This window comes from Coloeus monedula, assembly GCF_965178545.1.
Source record: "Coloeus monedula genome assembly, chromosome: 5".
Taxonomy (NCBI): domain Eukaryota; kingdom Metazoa; phylum Chordata; class Aves; order Passeriformes; family Corvidae; genus Coloeus; species Coloeus monedula.
In genome coordinates, this window is record NC_138785.1 from 34078870 (window position 1) to 34101249 (window position 22380).

The window sequence follows — 22380 nt, forward strand, 5'->3', positions numbered from 1 at the left end:
AAAGGTTAGAGTCCCTCTTATCACATCAGAAACAGTACTAACCTGGGATGAATTCACTCTCTGTGTTCAGATTTGTCATCTTTATTGAAGGCTTTCTACTGCGGTGGTTATTGCTTTCCTAGCCCATTCTAACTTCTGGTCCTACGTCAGCAGAAAACGAGCATAGAAACAGAGCACTGGCGCTAACTCCCTGCCATATGCTCTGATGAACTTGGCAAAAGTGTCATTGTGTGGCCCACCACTTTCTGAGTCAATTTTGTATTACTGTGGGATCCTTCTCAATAATGCTGAAAACACAGTCCAGCTAAGGAGAACTTAACATTTGCATCTCTCATGGGTGCAAATACCCAAGTTTGTCCAAATGAAGTGCCAGAAATTCATTGTCTACTGTCAGATTTCTGTTGAGCACCAGTCTCTATCACCTGCAATAAACAGGATATGTCGCAGTGTTAAGATATAGCAATGTCATTTTTTTAAACAGAAGTTGTGTCAGTCTTCTCCCAATTAACAAGCAATAGGACAAGAGGAAATAGCCTCAAGTTGCATTAGGGGCAGTTTAGGCTGGATATAAGAAAGATTTCTTCACAGAAAAGGTTGTCAGGCATTGGAATAGGCTGCCCAGGGAAGCAGTTGATTCATCATCCCTGGAGGTATTTAAAAGATGTGTAGATGTGGCACTTCAGGACAGGGTTTAGTGGTGAACTTGGCAGTGTTGGGTTAGCAGGTGGACTCAATGACCTTAAAGATCTTTTCCAACCTAAACAGTTCTGTGATACCACACATAATGCCAAGCTGTTACCATTTTCCTCATGCCATGAATAAAACATCACTGTGGCTGGAAGCACTGGGGCTTAGCACCTGGGAGTTCCTGCATGGGAAGACATTCCAAAATTGCTCCTTATAGCTAGAACCTGTCATGAAGAAAAAAAATCTTAATTACTGAAATAAGTAGAGTTAACTATTTAATGAGTTAGGCTGTTTATGAGGTCAATTTTCCCACAGTTTTTCCTGAGAGCTGGCAAAGAGGGAGAAGAGTTCTGCACTTCATTCTCATTGTGGTTGAAGTTTTGTGATTAATTGCCATCGGCTGCTTTGAATCGTTAAGGTGCAGAGCACAGGACTATTACAAGATCATGTTTTGATAGCCTTTAACTCTAGAGCTCTGCTTAGGTTTCTTTCACAGAAGTTGGAGAAATTGCTGTGAGAAGGAGAGATACCAAAGTTTCACAGTGGGTCCTGAGAGGGGACAGAATCTGTGCTGGCTGATTAGACTGCCCAGGTAAGAGGCATGCTATGGGGACTGCATTCCTATCCCATGGCACAACAAGTACCTAAACAGAAGAACAAAAAAACCCTTTCCATTACTAATGGAGCAGATACAGTCAAGGATAGTTGCAACTTTCCAAATTTAAAAAAATAAGAGGACCCATTTTCATGTAAAGGAAAAACCCCCACCCCTACTCTAACTCTGTGCAGCTCAGAGCCTCTCCCTGCTGGGGCACCTTGTTGGAGCTACTTCCTCTCCCTATTCTGGTGCCCCTTGTATCCTGTTGGTTGCAGGATGGCAGCTCTCTCAGGGAGACTCTCTACCTTTAATATGAGGCAGCTGTGATTTTCACAAAGGCCACTTTACACAGCCCAAAAAAGAGCCAGATGAGGGCTCTTGTTGCTTGTTTTGCTCCTCTGTTCCTGGCTGTGTTATCCCCCTCTACCTGGGCTCCCTTGCTGCTCACAAATTTCTGCTTTAAAAGTATCCCAAGCTACAGTATGAAAGCTGGTGATGTATAGCATATCCTAAGGAAAGATTTGCCTCTGTTCAAAAACCTTCCTGACCTCATGACTGAAGAAGAACAAAATAATGTATTAACAAAAACATGATTCACTGCCAAAGAGAAGGAGTTCCTGTAAGGACTGAAACAATAAATCTCGTCTGTACTGAACTCCCAGAGGGAGTATGTTGTGTTTCCTCCTGTTCTTTATCAAAGTCCCCAAAATAAGCAGGAATGGGCAGTGACCAGGCACAGTCACCACACACCTTTTTCCATGGAGTAATTAAGGCCTGCCTCAAAGTGAGAGAGTACTCCCTGCCTAGCTGCATAAGGGAGAGCTGACAGCACTACCACCGCTACCACCAAGCATGAAACTCCTGGAGATTGCCTCCTTTTTCCTTGCTGTACTCTGTGTTTGCACTGTAGGAGGTAAGTTCTTTGGCTTTTTTGGATAGACTTGACACATCTCTCAAGTGGCTTGTGAACAAAGCTTAGCTGTCAGTCACTGGGTGCTTTTTTTCATTTCTGCTGCAGTGATTGAAAGACTGTGTTGGAGGAGAAGGTTCTAACTGGCAGTCGAGTTATATGTGTTCTGTGAAAAACTTTCCTGCCATTGTATTTTTGTGACAGCTTTCTTTCTAAGTGTCATGAAGCTCCTAAATCTGAGAGGAGTTAAAAGCAGAGGTGTATTTACAAAAGTTTTCAGTTCTGTTTTTCTTCTATGCATTAAAGCATTTTTTGTAAAGATGGCTTTAAGGGGGGAGTTGAATCTGAAAGATTTTGCAATTTTTGCTCTTGCAAATCAGATCCATCCTGATAGATTTCCCTGGCACTATGCCAGCAGTAAGTTTGGCCAAGAATTTCTCTCAGAAATAATCTTAGTTTTGCCCACAAAGATACAGGGGTTTGCAATATTTATCAAGTGTCAGATAATGAGGGGTGCAAGCCTATGGGTCATGTGAGTTACTGGGTGCAATATCTTTTAGGTACAATTCTTAAATGCACATTTTTAATCAAACTTTTGGTGTTCAGGCAGTCACTGAACTGATGTTTGCATTATTCTTCAGCTTGAAAGATCATGCTTTTAAAATAGAATTAACAAGTAAAACCTGAAAGGGTGAGAGAAACTGCAACAAGGGCCAGAATCTATCATCACCTTTGTCAAAAGATACATTTAAAGTAAAATCTGCTTTTTGTCTGTACTTTCATTTCGCAGCCTTCTGGGCCAAAACTTCCACAAATGCCTATAGATTTCCTGAAAAGGATCTCTTAATCAGACCTTTAAAAATTGATAATACTAGATTAACTGATCTAAACGAAGTTAATCAACTTTTGCTCAGGTTATGTGTTGAAATCTAGTCTTTTGTGGTATATCTTATGCCATTGCTTGGGCTCACTGCTCTTAGGGAAACAGATCAATAAAGGAGATTAAAAATAAGCTTGTGCCACAGAAAGCACTGCTTTTAAAATTATGTTAAGTAAGTACAAGCCCTAAAAATGTTTGAAGTACTATTTATTCTCTGTCTGCTACTCCTAGTAAAAATAGCCTTCCTGTCATTGTCGAAGCTTTAATTTCACAATTTCTGAAAAGCAAAGTGCAGATGCATCAAAAAGAGCATATTTAACACAACAGTCCATAAAGCTTACCACAAAGCAACATGCAAAGGTGGGAGGAATCCTGCTAATTTTGTACAATCCTTTCTTAAAAAAGGATTTTGCCTCCTCTGCATGATATGAACATGGCAGAACCGATGACAGTGAATAAGCAGATTTTATATATGATACATTTGTTCTGAGCAATTTTGATTCTGCAAAAGTATTTTTTAACACTTAATTGCAAGGTAGATGTGGTAGTGAAATTCTGTTGGTAAATTCACATTAGAAAATTTAGAAAATTTATGGGGAAATTTGGACTATGTCTTTATCTACCTTGTGAAAGTAAAGTTACAAGCTTCCTTCAGGTTACCCCATGCATCAGCTTGTTAAGACAGAAGTGATTTTATTGTCTGTTGTGCAAAGCTGGACCAAAGTATTTGGATTTCCACTTTTTGTGATCTCTAAAGTGCTCTGGACATCTGGGCTGTAACAGCAGAGTCTTGTAATCTGAAGCTGGGAAGTGATGGTCAGGAGACTCACACCGGTCTCCCTTGTGCTCAGTCTCCCTTTTTTGAGCATTGGAGACAGCAACAAGACCTTTCTGCAGTTGTTTTTAGTATTTTAAAATTATGATCAATAATTCTTAGAGAAGGTCAAATCACACCGCAGTGTTTTAATACTCCCTCCCCCAGGTTTTGGAGTAGTTTGCCTTCAAAGCTCACAAAGATAAATGTGTGGGCTTGCAAATTTTTCATATGCCACACACAAGGTGCTTGTCTGTGTATCTTTTGTGTATCATATAGAAGTGGACTAGGAAATTTCCACTGTGGTTAGTAGAGAACATACCTGGTCTCCTGTGGGGCTTCCAAATTTCATGCTTTTTCTTCAGGTGTATTCTCAGAGTGCCTTTCTATAAAATTTTCTAATTTGTCTTGGGATCTTTCATCCTCAAAAGCCCCTATTGTTTTGAAGGAGTCTGCCCTCTGTCAGCACATTACTGGGGGCTCAGTTATGTACAGATGTGGTGGCTGATAGCCTCCTGACAACTCATTCCTCCTATCTTGACTTTTCTCAACCTTCTGGGAGTTAAATCACATGCTTAATACAGGAGTTCCTTCATGCTCTTCACAAGGTGTTCAGTCCTCCTGGCATATTGCCCTCTATTCTTACCTGTTCCAAAATGTAGCTTGAATAAAAATGCTTTCTGGGTTGGTTCATAGAATTTCCAGCTTTAAACAGACAGCACTGGAATGTGTCAAAAAATACGTCAAATTATAGTAATCAAATACAAATGCTCTTGAATCTGCCTTAGGATGTCATTACTTTTAAAATGTGTAAAGGTGAAGTTTGTTCTTCTAAAAGATGGGAGGATAAGCCTTGGCATGTGCTTATAATGTAAGTGCTTAGATGTTGCGTCTTCCTGCGCCTTGGTCTTGTACTACAGCGTGGCTGTGGCTGCACAGCACAGCACAGCAAACGCCCTCCACAAAGTGCTGGTAGCACAGCGCTGCATCCTTTTCACTCAAGCACCCAGGCTGGCTTCTTGCAGCAGTGGTGGCAGAGGAGAGTGGGTTGTGCTCCTCCCAGCATCGATCTGGACGTGTTCAGGCTGTGCACCCGAGCGGGGGAGCTGGAATGTATCACCTTGCGTTGGACACGTCCAGGGGGTGGGTTATTAACGCCCGATTGCTGACCCCTGGTGACAGCTAGAAGTAGCTTTGTCCGAGTGCTCTGTCAAAATTGATGGCACTACAAAATAACAAGGCTGTTTTTCTTTTTCGAAAGGTAGGAGCAAATCTTGGCATTCAGAGTTTGGTCTAAATGCCTCTGAAGTAATTTGGAGCTGTTCCATTTCACTGTGGATCAGCCCTAAAAGATGTGTTTCCCAACCCCCTTCCTCATTAAGGGGATGCAGTGTAGCATCCCAAGCCTACAGCCCAGCCGATTAATCCTGACTCCCAGGCTGATAGCTTGAGAAAAGTTCCACTGAGCCAGGGCTTCTGTAGTGATTACACACATTTGCAGCTGTCTGAACTCTGCTCTTGTTGATGTAAACTAGAGGAGATGGATAGTCTTTTTCTTTTCCATCTTCTGTGCTCTCAGCTCATAAGCCTTCAAGTATTTTAAAAATTAATTTTTAAATTTAAATTCTAACTAAACTGTTTTGAGCAGTGAAAGCTTTTAAGAATGGTCTCCCCTCACTCGGGGTTATTATTCATGTTTGTTCTCTGGACAACCAGCAAGGCACAGACTGTCACAGTTGGACCATTGTCTCATTTCTGAAAATTTGAGAAATGTGAATAGGCTTTAGATAAGACTTTCTTACACCTTTAACTTGCTTGAGCCAAAACTTGGAAAGTCTTGTGAATTTGCCTGTTGTGAAAAAAAAAAAATTGTATTTGGTTCTTTTACTGTTCCTAGCAGTTTGCCAACACTAGCTTTGTCAAAAATCAAATTATAGTGCTGGAGTTTATCATGCCCTTTAATTGAATATTGAATTTTTATTCCTGCACAGATTTTTTTGGTTGGTTTTTTTTCCCTGCTGCCACATTCCTTTAATTCCTTTTGCATATTGGGCCAGTTTTTGCCTAATGGATTTTAAAGGTGTATTTATTACCGGACAGAAGAAAACTGCATGTTGTAGCCCCAAGCCTGAAAGCAAGTTTACTGCATTTATTGAGGGTAGAAGCAGATGGCTTGATACCTGCTTGGTTATGATTTACAGCCAAAATAAATGGAAACTGAATATGAAGGGCAAGTTGCCTACAGCATTCAGCTCCAAACCTGGGAACACATAATGCCGTATAACATGCCCAAAAAATAGTTGTCTCTTCTGAAAATTTACCAGAATGTTTTCTCTTTTCTTTAGCTGACTCTTTTTATCTGTATTCAAACCTAGAGTTCTTATTAAATGATTACTAGTTTATAAATTAGGAAAAATGATCTGCTGAGGTTTGGTTTGGTTTGGTTTGGTGGTGGTTTTTTTTTCTGAATAGGAAAGTACTTTGAATTTGGACTCAGGTTGTTTATACATCTGAGTCCTGTGTGGAAAACCTACAAAAGTACTTGAACTTATATTTTCGTACTGTAATTTGTACTGCAAAATTACAAATTAAAAATAATATTTAAGGAACTCTTAACCTTGGGAAGGGAGTACTTATAACTGGTACTATTCAATAGCCAGACTAAGTTCAACATGTAAAGACAATAAAATCTCGTGGAAAACTGATTTTTATTTATGGGCCTTATGAAGTGGGGAAGAGGCTGTTGTTGTTTGTAATTTTTGCTACAACAGCTCAAGGAAGACTCTTTAATGGGTTTATTTTGCAATTCTATAAATAGAGAGATAAAGTTGGATTTGTGTGTAGCAGGTGTTATTTCCAAAAACAAGTCAAGAATCAAAGACCTGGCTCCTTTAGAAGACAAGCATCTACTTTTGGTTTCAACTAGTGCTCTAAAAGACATGTTTCTCTATTAAAATAGGTTTCCCTTTTAAACAGAAGTGTCAAACCCCTGAGTAGCACCATGTCCGGCCCTGCAAGTCACTGTCACGGTTCCAGCAGCTGAGATATCAAGTAGCCATACCTTGGCACTTCTCTGGTGAAAATGGACCCTTGGATGCTCTAACACTGGCATGTGGTATCCGCCAGACCTGCCTGTGATAGGAAGAGGGGTTTGACACAATTTAATATGATGTTATCTCCACACTGCCTTCTGGCCCTACCTCCCCATGTGAGAAGACTGAGCTGATGATCACTTGCCGATATGATGACTTAGAATAAAATTCAGCAAGTGTGATCTGCTGGGGTGTTGTAGAAAGGGGTAGGAAGCTCTCTACTGCCACCCACCCATGGACTAGAGGCTGGCCTGGAAGGGTCCAAATTAATTTTAAAAGACTTTTTTTTCTCAGCAGTCAGAGTAGACAACAACCCCTTTCAGGCCAGACTGACTAGCTGATGGTCCAAAAACGTTATGTTTCAAACTAGAAACAGGGCAAGGATTTTCTGACTGCTTTTATGTGGAAAGTGAATGCTTTCCTTTCGTACAAGTGCAAATTCTATCCGGTTTATCAGTAGATAAGCAGAATAGTTCTACAACTATTTTGAATCCCCTTTTTTTTTTTGTTCAGCGGCAGTAACATGCTCCTGGGTGTTAGCTGCATGTTGTAGATAGCAATGCATCTCAGGTTTCTGAAACCACAGAGCAAGTGGCACATATTTTGCATCACATTTATCTGCTGTAACCATTCTGCCTTGTCTTATCGCTCTAACAAAATTATGTGTTTTGCTGGGATAGGAGCATTACACCAGCCTTGCTGTCTGAAGATTTGTATAAGATAAGTAATCATTCTAAAAAGCACATTCAGTTTGTCTTAATGGTGTGATTTCTCAGTGTGGTACTTGCTTTGAGGAGTGTCAGTGTAACTTTAGGGTTAAATCAATTAACATGATGGTATTAATGAGATGGTTATGCTTCTTTCAGATTTCTTCTTTCATAATCTTTAACAGGAGATTAATGTTGGTTTGGGGTTTGAGAAATTTGACTATTGAGGCAACAGCTGATAAGAATGGCCAAAGCTTTGGATTTTAGTTGGTCTGAGGAAAACAGTGCCAGGAGATTTACTAACTTTCCTGGCCAATTTGAGTTATTTTCCTCTGTAAAATACTTATTTGTTGAGATGTGTTTGCATTGCGTATTAATTACTTGAAGTGATCAGAACCCCATATGTTCCTTAAGTTTTTACTACTTTTCCTACTTTTTCTCATACCCATTGTTCTCATGCCAACATTGAGTCTAAGGTTTTATTTGAAATACAGTGTTGATAACTTTTTAAATGTTATTGTATGGGTGCTATCTATCTCAGTGAGAGGACAGCCTGAAATCATCTTTCCTAGACAGATAAATTACTCCTCTTCATCTCAGCACAGGTTATATATCACAACAATATAGATGATGTAAATATAAGTGTTTGCAAACTCATTCAAAGGTTAGAGAAGCAAAAGTATCACCAAATATTTTCAGACAAAATGGCAAAAATAGGTGACAATTACTCTGCAAAGAAATGTGAAATTCAAATTCTTTCCACCCAAATTCCTGGTCTCATGTCCAGTAGAGAGGGACAGCTTTTGACATGATACATGGCTAATTCTTCTATGGCCATTTGAAGTCCACAAAGGCAAAAAAATGAGGGTTTTCTTTACCCAGGAATTACAGACACTCTGAAAGTTCTGCCAAGTTGTCAAACCTCATTTGCCCTTGACTCATAAAGATCTTCATTAAGTCAGAAATCTGTGGTGTATTGAAGGATGTGTTTGGGACCAGTGTGCAGTTCCATTGTAGTTACTCATTCTTGCACAGGACTGTTAAAATCTCTTTCTGAAAACTACTGAATTCTTTGAATTGTGGAGCTTTTTAGACATCCTATGGAGTCTTATTCTGTTTTGACTCTCATCACATAATCCTTGGAAATTGTAGCTACACCAAAGGCTGGCTGCCCAGAAAGACTCTTCCAGCAGAGCAAATTTAGGTTCTATTTAGGAAGGTCCTTTCTTATAAGAGTAGTGTATTAATATATTTGCTGTGATTCAGAAGACAGCAAATGTATTTAAGAAACTGTTGGGCTTGAAACAACTCACTTGTTTCCAACATGCAGCAACAAAAAGAACTTACTGGAGATTTATGCCAAATAACCTAATCCCTGAGATGTGCTAATGACAGCAAGGGAAGGACACAGCACACATATCAGAGGCAGAAAAACCTTCCAGTGCACAATGGTTTTTTGGTTCTCTGCACATTTTATCCTGTCTAATTCAAATGGCTCCAGAGGATTCCATTACATTTGCAAGCCATTCCCTGTGCTAATGGAGCCATGTGGCTGGCATGTCTTAATGCTCTTGAATTTAGGTGAACTAGGCACAATTTATCTTACTGGCTTGGAGACACTTCCTTGTAGTGCACTGTCTGCTTCTTCCCTAATTGCTTTCACCTTGCATTTCTAAGAGCTGGCAGAAAATGCTGTTTCCAGATGCAGAATGTAAAGTGGGGATTGATCATTCACGGGAGAAAAGCTTGAAGAAGAGCAGAAGGGGTTTTGTAGGAATGGAACAGCTTATTGACAATTGTAATAGTTGTAATTGTCATGGGGAATACAATCACACTAATGGCCAATAAAAGTGCAAGGGATGTCTATAGCTGTTCACCTGCATGATATGGTCAGCTCCCAGCTCACCATGACTTCCCAGAGCGCTGACTGGGAGCTGGGATTTTGACGGGCCTGAGCGCTCTGAGTGTGGGCCACTCTGTACCGCCAGGAAGCTGTTTCTCAGAGTGGGAGCTGGTGTGGCCAATGCAGCAGTTCCCGCTGCTCTTTGGTAGGTTAAGTCCTCAGTGCTGACACTCTGTTGCAAGTGCTCTTTGTAGTAACAACTTCGTTTTTTAAAAAGGAATACTTTGTGGCAAAAAGCTTGTAAGAAGAGAGTCTCAGTTTTGCGACTGATCTTAGCAGTTGTATCAGATTGGTAGAAATTCAGAATAACCTGAGTGTTCAATCAGCTTGGCAAGATAGAGACAAGGAGATCTTCATTTGCTCTATGTGCCAGTTAGAGAAATGAGATATTTTCAAAGTATACCCTTCATCCTTGCATATAAAGTAACTCCAGCGAGACTGTACTCTGCTCAGGGCTTGCAAAGGCTGTTTGGGGCCTTCCCTTTGGGATATTCTGTACCATTTAACCTTTGTTCTAGGCGGAGTGGAAAAGATGAAGAGAGTCTCAATGGGCCATTGAGCATGGAATTACATTAATTATAGAAGCAATTTATAGTGTTTCCACGGAGTTTTCTGACAGGAACTGCTTTTTGATGTTCCAGAGGCTTTCAGAGCTTTGTCAGGAGCAGAGTGACATGGGCGGGTGTGGCTAAAATGGGTGTCTAGGCTGATCCCAGATGTTCTAAAAATAAATTCATCATAGCAGACAGTGCAGTGACCCTTTCCTGAATTATACAATTAGTCATGCTGCTGGAGATGCACTGGGATCACAAACACAGCACAGAACTATATGACTTTCCTAACTTCTGCAACACATTGCAAAGGGGAGCTACCAACAGACCCGGGCTCAGCTCTGGCTGGTTTAGATTTGCCCTACCCAAACACACTCTTTCTGGGAAACAAAAATAGGCTTGCAAATAGCACGGTGAGGAAAAAGCTGTAAGCACTGCAGTTTTCTCTCTGCCTTCTGGGTGGGGGTGACTTACACCAACACTTTTATTCCTTCCTGTTGCAAGGGAAGGGGATCTCCTTTATTTCTTTTTCTTGTTCTACTCAGCAAGGCACAATATGTATAGAGCTTTCTATGTAAAATTGCACCCACTAAGGACATTTTTCAAATTTATTTAGCTTGACTAACACAAGGGTGAGGGAGGTGGCAGTTCATTTTTTGTACTATAATATAGTCCTTAGAAACTCATACCTTTTATGTTACACATGGACAAACAAATATATCACAATCAAAGGGTGGCAATCTGGTGGTTTAAATGGCTTTAAAGGGTTTAATTAAAACCTATTAAATAGTTTTAACAGGTTTAAATAAAGAGAATTTCAGAGCTTGGAGCTTTCATTCAAGGCAGGCTGGAGTGCTGATGAGCACGCTGAGCACATTTATTGTTTTATGGAGTGCGAACAATGTACTCATCCACAGTAATAGAGATATCCACCAAGCTTCACGTGAGCAGAAGGCACACTGAGAAAGCTTGTGATTAAAAGCCTTTGATAGGGAGTTTGCACTTCTTCTAAGGCAATAAAACCCCCCTTAAAACTGGCTAGTTAAGTGCCCAGATTTCTATGTCCACATCTGCAGAGAGGCAAATCATGCTGTGCTTGGGTTGTTTCAAATACTCAGTAACACGGGGGCACTCATCCAAAGCTTCTCATTAACGTTTTGAGGAGGGGAGCCCTCAGCGGCCTTGGCAGCTGCCTTGTCAATATTTCTCTGTGCAGCAGATCCCTATGCAGGAGCTGTTTGCTGGGTGCTGTGAGCAGGCTTTGTGGGAGCTTTTTGCCTGGGGATTGGTAATTCCCAGGAGCTCTCTGCTAGTGCTTAGTGTTGGGTCATGCTAGCCCCACACGCCTGAGTGAGCAGGAGGAGCTCTGGGGCAGTGCTGGCACCGAAGCTGCATTTCCTGCCTTCTCCCTGGTCCCTGCTGGAAAAATTGTGGCAGCTACCTCCCTTTCCTTCCTCCCCTCAGCTCTTGCTGCTGGCTGCCTCCAGCCCACCCAGTTTATGTTTCCTCTGCAGAAACCAAATCCCACATTACCCCAATTGCTGCTGCCTGTTCCCATGCCATGCAGGAGGAGCCCTGTCCCTGCCTCCTTTCCCAGCTACGGGGCTTTGCATTTATGCTCTCCCTTCCCTAATATCCATCTCTTTCACCTGTTTCCAGGTGCTTTTGCCGTTTAAAGGAAGAGTGTTGTGTCGGTGGCCCAGGAGCTGCTTCTTCCTGCCTTTGTGTCTTTCCCTATGCTCATGCCTATAAGTTTTTCCCACTCTTTTGCAGCAGGCTGTCTCTGTCGTGTGACACCAGCCTGCAAACCATGACCAGCAGCTACAGTGAAGAAGTAGAAAGTAGACTTTAAATGCAAGATCTCCACATGTAGGATTTTCATAATGTGTTTTTGGTTTGTTGCTGAAGAGAGACGTGACTGAAAGGAAGGTAGCAGCTTGGCAAACCGGAGGTGGTTTCCCACCTCCCTAGGCAGCAGGAATCACAGGCTTTCAGCTGATTGGCATCAGGCAGCAAAGGATGTGGCCTTTCTCCCTGCCTTATCATTTTTAGCATTGCCTGTAATATCTAAATACATCTCACAGGCGTTCACCTTAACCATGGCCAGTGTAACTTTGTTCAGGGTCTACTTTGTCCCTCCAGCTGCTAATGTAAGATATTCACAGCAGATAAAATCCCGAGGTGGAAAACGGCTTACATTGCAGGAGGCTGCGTTAAGAGCTTTTGCAGCAGTGCAAAACCATTGTGAGGCCAGGCTGGAAAAACACTGTGCAATTCTGGCTCTTGACAATAGCGAAGTGGCAGTGACCCAGCATGGGGCTGTTACTGGGGACACAGCTTTCCTTTCACCAGGTGCTGTCACAGCCTGAGTGGTTGTGTGCAGGTCCTGTTACAGGAACATCTGAACGCATGCATGAGGCCTGCCACACTGTGAGTATTGCTTTGCATACTAAAGAGACATGAAAACATGAGTGTTGTGAGGTTTTTTGAGTTTGCTTCAAATTCATGAAGTTTTCACATGGCTTTGTTTAATTTAATATCCTTCACTACACACTGTTATCAGCTTTGGCCATTTACGGGGTTACATCAGAACCTTGATTCCCATTAAAAATCTAGTTGATGTGACTATAGAGGGAAAATCTGAAGGGTGAGTCCTTAAGGATTAAATGCACTAGAAACAATATTACTTCTATAAAATTAATTCTTCCAGAAGAAAATATCAGGGGGAGTGGGGTGGTATTCCTTTTTTTAAAAAATTTGTCTCTGGAGTGTTTCACTAATAGATTTTTTATTTGTGATCTTCAAATAGCAAGAAAGGAGTTGATGGTTTCAAACAACACTGTTAAAATTGCACTTAAACCTCTTCTAACAGTACATCTGTATTTTTGTTCTTTGGATAATGTATGAACCTTTACACAAAAATGCATTACAAAAGAAAAAAATTTATCTCAGGGTTTAGGGTAAAGGGTCATGCAGCGGAAAGAAATACAAATGAGTAGTGAAAACTGAAATAAGAGAAGTGCAAGGACTGTACTGGGCCTGGGGAAAGATCAGATAAGAGAACGTAAAAATGAAGCAGCATTAAATGAAAGAGAAAATGTACCAGACAACAGAGCTTAAAGGTAAGAGTAAACAAGTTGTGTACATTGTCAGGCAGCAGCTATTTCTTAGGAACTTTGAGTTCCCAGATCTGTACCAGATTTTCTTACAAGGACAGCTGTCACTTTCTCGAGAAAGGACAATTTTGTTTTTTATGAACTATACAGTCTTTACATGGGTACTGCTGGAACAGTGGTTACAGAGGCTCTTTCATGGTCATGAGGGCTAGCAGAATTATCATGGGCTAGAAAGTGATCACTATTTCTGATGGTGTGGAAAAACAGAAATTGAAAAAATTTTGACTTCTCCATGATTTGTGTGTAGTTGCAAAGGCCCAGGGTCACACAAACAACCATAATATAACATCCTGAAAGAGAGTAGGTTTAGATTACGTATTAGGAATAAATTTTTTACTAGAATTAGGGCAGAATTAGTCAGGGTGGTAAGGTACTGGAACAGGTTGCCTAGGGAAGCTGTGGATGCGTCATCCCCGGAAGTGTTCAAGACCAGACTGGATGGACCTCTGAGCAAACTGGTCTAGTGGAAGGTGTCCCTGCCAACAGCAGGGAGGTTGGAACAAGATGATCTTTAAGGTCCCTTCCCACCCAAACCATTCTGTGATTCTATGATAATATATAATAAACAAACATAATATCAACACCTGTAGATTCTGCTTTATAACCTTGAAGCAAGGAATTATTATGTACAGGTTTCCTTAGGACATGTCTTTGGTAATTGTTCCCAGCTACAGCCTGTAGAGCATTGGTCAGGTTTTGAGTGGGAATATATTACATCCTCATCAGCAAAATGGTTAAAACACCAGCTTCTGGCTGTTATGCCAATAGTTTGACACAGGCACTGGAATACCTGTAGAGTTTACAGTCCAAATTTCCCTTGTCCATTACTTCTCATTCAAAACTTCAGTGGACATAAGTTTATTCCTTTGTCTTGGCTGCAGCTCCTCACCTACTGCTGTTGCTGTGCCTTCCACTGATCCTTTCCTCTCTAGGCTGAACAAATGCAATTTTTGCAATCTTTCCTGAGAGGTCATTTTTCTCTAGACTCTTGGTGATTTTTATAGTTCTCCAGTAACTTCCCACCTCCAGGAATCCATACGCTTCTTAACAACATTCTGAAGCTGGACCAAGTATTTCATCTGAATGGAAGGATTTTAATCACACCGTTTTGTCTATCTAGTGCACTGTCAAGTGAAAGAAATGTCAAACAGCCATTCCACTTGTTATCTGTAACAATAGTGACTTTCCCATAAAAATAATTTCTTTTCAAAGTTAAATATTGATGCCAAACCAGACAGCACTTAAATTCAGTAATTCATGTAATGAATAGAATCAATATGTACTTTGAACAATCTATTAATCTTCAAAAATTGCTTTGGCATTCAATTTTGTGTTATCTGTTTCATGTGGTGTTTTAAACTTCATAGTTTTTGCCCTGTGGTGTCCTGTAGGGTATAAAAAGAATTACCGATATAATAACGTGCAGTCATTCCTTTTTGTTTCCTGTCCTGATTATAGCAATGACAGGCATCTAATTAACACGAGGTCAGAACCTGTTTATCTCTCCACTGTAAAAGTAAAAATAATAAGAGAGAGAGCTAAGAGGTTGTGAGAACTCTAAGCTCAGATCTTAGAGACTAAAGCCTACATCAAAAGCTGTAGTTTTAGGACAACTGTGCCTATTGGTCAGTCCTGTCTAAATTCAGGGACCCCTTCTGAATTTAATAGCAGAAAGTAAGTTCAGTGTTTCAGTTCATCCATTTCAAAATCTAAAGACCAATGAATGTAGTATTGCTTTCATTTTAGAACAAATACACCATTTAAATCTAAGCTAGAAAAGACAATAAATGGAAATTCTGTGAAACTAAAAGAGAAAAAAAACCAACCAAACAAATCACAACAGTTACTCTCTTTTTAGTTTGGTTTTGTGGCCATGTGTCACATGTTCTTGGATATCTTCTTAATTCCTCCTTATTTTTCCCTGCCACCCTGCCTGTCTTACTGTCTCTAGGCCTTTCTGCCCTTCCCTTCTTTTCTTCCTCTCCTTTTACATTTCTCCTGGTTTGTATTTCTTCTTGCCTTATTATCTGCTTTAAGACCTGGTTTGTTCTTTTTTTTCTTTTTGGATGTTACCACCACCATCATCCCTCCTTTACTTAGCCCAGTGTAGTGTCTGAGAACCTTTTAGCCCCATGTGCATTCTCCAGACTCAAGGATGCTGCATCACAGGTTACCTGTGCTCTTTTAGCTGGGTTTATTGCCAGCAAACACAGCAAATAGCAGTGGTTTCTGTGTGGGAGCAGTTGCTGAGTAAATTTGGCTACTCCTACATCAGAGTACATCAAGGTGCTCTCATATCAAAGGGATCACTGCATTCAAATTTGCTAAAAAACATGCAGTTGTAACTTTACTTAGTTGTCCATCATCTGAGGCTGCAGCCGACCTGACATGAGCAGAAAAATGAAGATTTCTGTCCTTTTCTTTGTCTATCAGCAGTCTCTAATGGATGAAAATTATTTTCTCTATCATTTTTAATCTCTTGCTTTTATCCCCCATAGGATTCTCCTTAGTTACAATTTAACATTGCAAATAAGAGCATAATAAGCCACCAGTTCTATCATTTCTTTTAATCAAACAGTTCCCCCCATCCTGTCAAGTTTTAAACATTCTTATATCTTGCTTTCAACTTATTTTAAAGTATACTTAATTATTCACCATTTCAAGAAAACAATTAATTCATAAAACTCTATTGTACTCTGTTAATTGAATTTACCTTAGTTTATCTCTAACCTGTGATAAAATCAACCTATAGTGAGTCATAATAAAACTGTGACTTATATTCACATTTTTTTAGTTTTAAGGAAATCTTGGCCTATCAACATGGTTATTAAATGGAACACCTTTAAAGGATGAATAATCTAAATATTGCAGTGAGCTTTCTACAAAGTCGTGCCGAGTTAGAGTTTTGGGAAGAGTGAGTTTGGGAACGAGCTGATTGGCCAGCTAGTACATTTAGCTGGCATTACAGACATGGTAGATACTGAGGTATGTTAAAACAAAACCATATGAAATGTAGGCACTGTTGAAAAAACATTCTGTTCTACTGCTGTGGCCTTGTGGTGTGGGAGATTACAGGAGCTTTGTCAGCAGCGCATAAAGAGAATGAAGAGATGGAAAAATGTTCACTGTTTAGGGAAACAAGATTGCCTTTAGGTCTCTCTGGATAAAATTTGTTTTCCAATTATTTCAAGTGTGGGCTATGAAGCATTACTGTGACTGGGTAACTAAATGGCAAGAAAACCTGTATTTTAAATGCAGTGTGCACGAGTCTGTGCATGGTGTGACTGTGTTCTGGGGAGTAGAGCTGGGGCAGCAGCAGGCCCATAGAGGACTCATTTAATTTTATATGGGATATGCCCATATCAAACTGGGCCAGCATGTGCTGTGACAAGGCATTATGAAGGCAACAGCATACCTAGAAAAGATGCCCAAGAAAGTAAGACTCACTGGGAAAGGGCTGAGACCTATTACACATATGCAGGTGCCAAGAGGGCACACTGCTTGGAGAGAAGTTGTAAGGGCTCATTTGGTTAAACCTTAATACATTTCTGCAGAGCCCCTGCAACTGTATTTTTTTTTTTTTTTCCAGGTTAGATCTGTGGCTCTTGCAGGCTTCGGGTGATGCTTGTGAAATGTTAATCGGAGCGCAGTACACTGAGCAAAGGGAACAAAACTGACTGTTCTGACTGTTCTCTCAAAAGAGAGAATGCCAGCAGATATTACCATGAATGGAGTCACACAAGAACACTGACATGGTGTCCTGACTCAGTTTAGCATGTCTGTATTACAGCATGCTAATGCAGCCTGACAGGATGTCATGCTTCAAATCTGACAGCACATGCAGATTAGCCGGTGCCATTTTCCTCTCCCATTCAGTTACAGAGCTGATCTATTCCTCCACAAATGTACCCGTACTTGTCTCACAGCCATCTAAAATGGTTGAGAAATGCCTGTTTCTGAGTCAGTGTAGCTTTTTCACCCCCTCCAACACCCCCAACTTCTTTTAGTAGAAAAATATGAACATCCTAGCAATAAGACTGAAAATCTTGCTTGAAGCCAAAACACTTGTTGAGTTATGCTGTTACAAGCTTTCAACACAGTAAGAAGAGACAGAAATTACTTTTCTTTTTGTTTGTTGAAGTTTCTTTTTTGAATGATTTATTTGTTCTGTAAGATTGAAGAGGCACCTACTAATGACCTTTTAAGACTGGCATCATTTATGGCAGTAAAATCCCAATAGCTGGAGCACTGCGTTGAGGACAATGGAGAACATCAGTCATTACTCAATGTGGTGCTTCTCAAGCCATGCTCTGTGAATTCTCCTCTTCCTCTCACATTTAGGGATCAGGGTAATGCTGAAAAGCCTTCCTGAAGTGCTTATACTAGCCAGGGAGCAAGTACAATCTTGTTACTTCAAGACAGGAGAAGAGCTCCTTACTCCAGTGGCCAGTTATTTTAGTTAATCCTCCACCCTGAAGACTCAGAGCAGCTGTGGTTGTACTCAAGGAGAGGAGGAGAGAGCAAAAAACTTTAATTTGCTCCATCTCCCCCTACCAACAAGTCTGGGAGACACCAGTGGGAAAACTGCACCGTAGTCCGAGGTGGGAGGCAGCAGCAGATGCTCCCCATTACAGCAGTCAGGGCAAAATGAAGGGATTTAGGATACAGCTTGACAAGGTTGGTAGCAGTTACATGATTTTGTTGCTTCTGCTAATAAGCTTCTGAACTTGATTTTCCAGGAAGGTCCTTGCTGCTCTCTGGTATTATGACTTTGTAGTGCTAAATAGGTCTGGAATGTGCAGAAGTGACGTGATTCTTTCTGCGTTTCTTTCAGAAGATGGCAATCAAACCACTACTGGCAGTGAAAGCACTTCTGCAGTAAAATCAAAAGCTGGTAAGAGCTCCAATTCGCTGTTATCTGGTGTTCTGAAGATCCTGTTGTCTTTCTAGCCTCAGCTTTTCCAGCTTCTGGGCAAAATTGGGTGAATTATTTCTTACAGGCTGATTGTAGAGCAATGTATTTCCCTGAGTCTCTAATGAAACTCTGTTGCAAATGAAGGATTGAAGTATCTTAGTATGGAGCCAGTTAATTTAAGCAGGCTACGCTTTTTGTTTCAGGTGAAAAAGGTTCTGTGAGTTCCTAAACTCTCAAGGAGTGGTTCAAATGAGACCAGAGAGTAATAAATTACCAAAGACTGCCAGTTCAAGAAGACTTAACAGAGAAAATACTTGTTTCAGACATTAAAAATCTGTGTTTCTGGTCTACAACTTCGACTGTCACATTCAATTCTCTTTATTGTGCAGCTTTGTTATGAAAATATATGAAAAATCAATATTGACCATATTTCAATTATGTGAACTCCTTTATTAGTCTGAATGTTGAAGACTGCTGCATCCAAGAAGTTATACGTGTGAGAGAAGAAAACATGGACACAGTATTCTATTTTTTTATATGAGTCTGCTGTGGGGCTGAAAGCACTGAGATTATGAAGTATACACTTGAAGTGCTAGTAATGGAGGTGGATAAGATACAACCAGGTGAAATATGCATGTATTATGTTTGTTACAGCAGAAGATTTAGATCTATTCAAATTGTGTTGCAGTTCTTTTATGGAGTTCTCAAAAACCCTGATGTTTATGTCTGTTTAAAAGACACTTCATAAAGGCCCAACACCTCACAGTGAATTAGCTCTTTGAATGTTTCACTGAAATTTTTCTTGCAGCTTTTTTTCATGGAAGGGAAAGCAGTGTTGGTATTTATGCCACTATGAGAAAAGCATTAGAAAACCAGTATGAGATTAAAGCAATTTGTGAGTGTGGAACAAGGGGGGGGCATTCCTTGAGGCATTGCTATTCTAGGTGAACAGCCAGAAAACTGAGAGCAGAGAAAGAGAGTATGAGTTATATTTTAAAAGTTCCAGTGTGAATGTTGCATTTAGAAGTACTTAAGTCATATGAGAGAAAATTACATGTAATGCTTTATTCCTGTTCCTTCATGTATGCCATCCATTAAAAATGCTAGAAGAGGTAGTAGGTAGGTAGAGGTACTAGTTGTCAGGTATTTACATGAGCCTCTGTAGCTCACAGTAGCACTTCCTGTTTGCCTTAGATTACAGAATTGAAAACTCAACTCTTAAATTGGTTCGTTGTGGGGTTTTTTAGTCCAGATTCCCTGGCTGTAATTTGGTAAGTCCATTCCTTTGAGCAAGTGCCAGGGGTACATGGAACCTGCAGGATGCCATCCATACACAGCAAGACAAGGTGATTTAAACCTTGCTATTGCTTTAGTGATGTTTGGGCAACTCTGCTCCCATCTGTCCATATCAGCAGTATCTGGGAAGGGATCCCTGCTGCCTGCAGGAGCCCTTTCCCCTCCTCCAAGTCTCACTTCTCTCGAAGAGAGAAACAGGAGCCACCATACAAAGGGCACCGAGTTCACCCCAAGGAATATCATTTATTAGAGAATACTATTCATATCACCCACAATGTCCTAAGCGTTACTGTACTCCAAAGAGGAAGGCCTGCTGGGTGCTCCTTTTACCCCAGAAATCTGAGTGCAGAGGAAGAAGACTCAAATGTGTCTCAGGGTGGGCAAGCACAGGAAAAAATTGCCCAAACACTAGTGGAGTCTGTTCCCCTTCATCTCTTTACCTGTGATCTATATGGAGATTTTACATCCCTTCTCCTGCTAAACAGGTATGCAGCAAAGTGCTGCTCAGAGGGGTAGTCCAGCAGCACAGTGAACCCATCCATCCACACCAGGCTCCTTTCCCCTCACTTCTTCCCTTAGAAGTCACACCAAGCACCTCTATATAACCCCCAAAGATCATGTGCCTCTCCTTTAGGGGCTGGCTGGAAGGTACAGTGGCTACCTTTCAGTAGGCAACTTGCAGATTGTTCACAGGCCAAATCTCCCCCTGAAATCAACCCTTTCAATCGTCTTTCAAAATATGTGGGTAATAAAGCTCTGTAAGGGCCAGCCTTTAAACAGGAATTCACTGCCTTGGTAAGAGAACACAGCTAGAAGAATGTGACTTTTGTTTTAGGCATGATAAAATAAATCAATAATGATGTGAATGCCTTTCTTGCAGTAGTGGATCCTGTGAATATGACAGCTTCACAGGCAACATCATTGACAGCATCAGTGCTGGCAGCAAATTCAACCAGAGCTGCAAGTGAAACCACCACAAGCAGTAAGTGAAAATCTCCAAGTTAACTGATGCTGTTCTAGTGATCATTGAGGAAATTAAGCCGGAGTGTCTCTTGGTTTGGGAATTTGTTTTACAGAGAGTGAACTCTTTGGTGAAACCTTGCAGATGTGTGCAGGAGCTTCTGTTTGGTCAGTCTTAAAGGAAGCTCCAAGCTATGCCTTCCAACTGCATTATCACAGGCTTGTCTTCAGTGGGATGACCCACCTATGGGACAGGGAGTGGCTTTTTCTGCAGTGAAGGGGACCCTGCCCCTGTTATTCTTGAATTTAAATTAAATATCATCTTGATAATTTAAAATCAGGCTGCAAGCAGGGTAGTTAGGTGTGTTTTATGTGTGTTTACAAAATTGAGGAAATAAATTGAATGTCTTTCCTATGTTAGACTCCACGCCTCCTTCAACTGATGCTACAAAACAAGCAACACAAGGTACAACACCACGACCACCAGTGGTGACTTCAGCAGCAAATACAAGTTTCAGCACAGCAAACAGTAAGTGATGATTTCATTGAGCCATTTCTGATTCATTCTATGCTACATTTCTGTAGAACTGCGAAACAGTAAAAAGAGGTCAAAAAGAGAGTAGCTTGGTGATTGGTGATTTGGATTTGGTGATTTGGGGAAGCAGAGCTATTCATCCTACCATATTATATATCTTTAATGAATCTTGCCCTAGAATCCCCCACAAAGAAAGTTACACCTTTAATTTGTAATGGAGGTGATCTGAAGCCATTACACTGGATTTTAATCTCCCTGTAATTGGGAGAGATGTATTTGGAACAGTTTTAATTTTACTTTCTTCTTTGTTTGGGTTTTTTTTTCCAATAAACATTTAGTCAAAAAAAATTATTCTTTGTGATCAGAATGGTGTCAAAACAACACCCCCTTGTTTCTTATTTTTATAAGAAACTTCTTTAAGGTACTTTTATTTCCCATAAATCTTCGGAATACCAAGTGTGTTGGCCTGGAATATCAGATTGGATTTTAGAAAAAAAAGAAACACAAAACCAAACAAACAAAACCCCCAAATAAATAAACAAAAAACCCACAAAAACCCCAAACAAAAACCCAACCAAACAAAAAAAATCAAACCCACATACCCAGCAAAGTATTTGGGTTAATTTTAAAAAGTATAATAACCTCCAAAAGAACCTTCGTAAACTTAAGACGAAATTCAGTCTCCCTTGTTTGTCTGTGATGTGCACCGTAAATGTTTGCTCCAGTCTTTTGATGAACCAGAGCTTTGAAACACTCATTTTTTTTTAATATTTAATTAACTAAAAAGTTAAAAATAAACCCTCCAGATATTTATCTCGGTAGTCAGTGGCACACCAATGCACTCAGAATTGATGTTTATAGCATACTGAACTGTGACAAATTATTAGAATGTGACTTCTCTTCCCTTGGCTAATTTGCCTAAAAAGGGACTCCTGTGAAGCAGTCTGTATGCTTTCTTTGTGCAGATTTTCCTTTAAAGCCACCCTTCATGGACCCAAGCCTGCTAAGCTGCCTGAAGAACTATTCCCCTTTCGCTTTGTGGTTTCATTTTCTACTGATGCAGCTTTCCTGCTGTGCATTGTGTAAGGAGTGGTCTGACTGTCAGCCCAAAACCTTTGGGGTTTTGGCTTGGCTTTTAAATGCCAGTGTCAATGAGTCAGAGAATACACACAGCCTGGCCAGCGCACAGGCTGCTCAAAGTGATACCAAAGGCCCCAAAGAATCTCTTAAAGCTTGCATTTGTGACACTGCAGGCCTGTCAGAAGCCCACAGCATGGCACGTTGCATTACGGATGTGATTCCTGGTCCTTTCAGCTTGGCAGAGGTTCCCGGCTTGTGGGTACCGGAGCAGCACAG

The 22380-nt window shown here is 40.6% G+C and overlaps 1 protein-coding gene across 1 annotated transcript in view; it reads left to right on the forward strand.

Moving 5' to 3' along the window:
* Positions 1–2003: 2003 nt before the first annotated feature.
* The window catches only part of EMCN (endomucin), a gene marked incomplete at its 5' end in the record, with an annotated part of 53003 nt that continues 32626 nt past the window's right edge, over positions 2004–22380 (forward strand). The window contains 5 exon segments of the mRNA XM_082281319.1: positions 2004–2090; positions 2093–2198; positions 18153–18212; positions 20410–20511; positions 20911–21018. Of these exon segments, the coding sequence (XP_082137445.1) occupies positions 2004–2090; positions 2093–2198; positions 18153–18212; positions 20410–20511; positions 20911–21018 (463 nt within the window).